The sequence below is a fragment of the Plectropomus leopardus genome, unplaced genomic scaffold (genome assembly GCF_008729295.1).
Source record: "Plectropomus leopardus isolate mb unplaced genomic scaffold, YSFRI_Pleo_2.0 unplaced_scaffold14014, whole genome shotgun sequence".
In the NCBI taxonomy this organism is placed as follows: Eukaryota; Metazoa; Chordata; class Actinopteri; order Perciformes; family Serranidae; genus Plectropomus; species Plectropomus leopardus.
Window position 1 is genome coordinate 1 of NW_024614963.1, and position 1785 is coordinate 1785.

The 1785-nt window shown below is 43.6% G+C and overlaps 1 protein-coding gene across 1 annotated transcript; it reads left to right on the plus strand.

Annotated features, from left to right (window-relative positions):
• The first annotated feature begins 268 nt into the window (after positions 1 to 268).
• Positions 269 to 1779, plus strand: LOC121964099 (ankyrin repeat domain-containing protein SOWAHA-like). Its single transcript, XM_042514322.1, has one exon. It carries the CDS (start codon positions 443 to 445, stop codon positions 1313 to 1315), a length of 873 nt encoding a protein of 290 aa, XP_042370256.1. The 5' UTR covers positions 269 to 442; the 3' UTR covers positions 1316 to 1779.
• Positions 1780 to 1785: the final 6 nt, after the last annotated feature.

Consider the following 1785-nt stretch of genomic DNA (forward strand, 5'->3'; position numbering starts at 1 on the left):
AAAATGGGATGCTATTATTCACAAGAATAACATAAAATTTATACACAAAACACAAAAGAAAGTTAGAATATATTACCGCTAGCGTATCCCATTTAATCATATTCGCTTTTAAAAGTGCGCACAATAATATATATATATATTTTTTTCGAAGTTTACAGCAAGAATAATTACGTTTTTAACCACTGAACCCCCCCGCCGCCGTAGACTAAATGGTACGGTCCGTTTGGTTGCTAGGAGGAGGAGAACGCTAGAAAAACACCACAGAGAACAGCTCTGAACTCACTTTAGTGCTCACTCAGCATCTTTACCGGCTCTGCTTCACTCGGTTCTGTACCGAGCTGATAAATCGGTGGATAATTCGGTGCGACGGGAGAGCGTGTTGACATGTTTTTGCTCCTTTAACGGTTAAAAACTTGCACGTAGTTTTTAAAAAAAAAAAATAATGGCCGTCGAGTGCACACAGGAGGCGATACTGGACTTTGTGAAGGAGAGAGGGGGCAAAGTGAAAAACACTGATTTAATTGAGCATTTTAAAACCGTTTTCCCAGAGGAGCCCGGGGAGAAAGCAACCGTGCGTAAGAATTTTAAAAACTACGTCGATAACGTAGCGTTTGTGAAAAGTGAGAGTGGAGTTAAATATGTCTGCCTGAAGAAGAAGTTTCGCGGGGAGGGGAAGGAGCAGAGTCTTAAAACCGAAACGGAACCAGAACCAGATTTCCACGAGGAGAAAGTCCGTTATCCTGGTGTTTCACAGCGAGCAGGTAGCGGAGAGTCTCGCGCTGGTGATGACGTAGGGCAGGAGTCGGCCCTGCCTCGCGCTCCGCTGCCTCGGGATGAACCGTCACCTGGCTCAGGTTACGGAAATGACAGCCAGGTGAGAGTTCCGCATGCTTTCCCTGCTGCACCCATTTCGCAACAAAAAGCAGGCGAAAAAAGTCATGAGTTTGTTTGTGTAGTCGAGGACAGCTGTCCAGGTGAGATGGGGAACAGACAAAGCTTTCGAAGAGACAAGAGGGAGTCCAGGAGGGGACATGGCGGAAAAGGTCCTGACATACCTGATATTGCAGTGATTGAAGCTTCGCCTCTCCCTAAAGAGGGATCAGCGTTCACCCTGCCTGAGGCTGCAACAACTGGAACTACAGGACAGGTAGCTGCAGCTGGACTCAGTCCCACAGAGCCAGATGGCCCCAAGGAAGCAGAGATCTCACCCCAGCGCAGGTATGTTTTTATTTATTTGTTTGTTTTTTTCAAGGAGACCTGGCCAAAATTGGCAAAAGAAAAAGTTACAAACAACCACAATGCGATAACATTGTAAAATCAGGGCCCCAGTACGGTGCCAGGTGGTCCCCCAACCATTTTCTAATTCACAATAAAGATGCATGGATTCACACTGGGACTTTTGTTAGTATACATAAGGTGCCAGAGTGCATAAACAGCATCAAAATAGAGCCAGTGGAGGACAGAGGTCCTAACTAAGCACTGACTGATTGTTCTAAAATCCTAGAAATATCCAGAAATCACAGGAATGTCCGCAAATCCTAGAAGCATCCTAAAAATCTATAACAGTCCTGGAAATGTCCCAAAATCTGAGATATGTCCTAAAATTCTGAAAACTTTTTAATATTCTAGAAACTTCCTAGAAATGTCCTAAAATCCAAAAAAATCCTGAAAATGTACTTAAATCCCAGAAAAGTCCTGAAATCGTAGAAACTTGCTAAATGTGATAAAATCCTAGAAAAGTCCAAAAATCGTTCAAACGTCCATAAAATCCATGAAATATCCTAA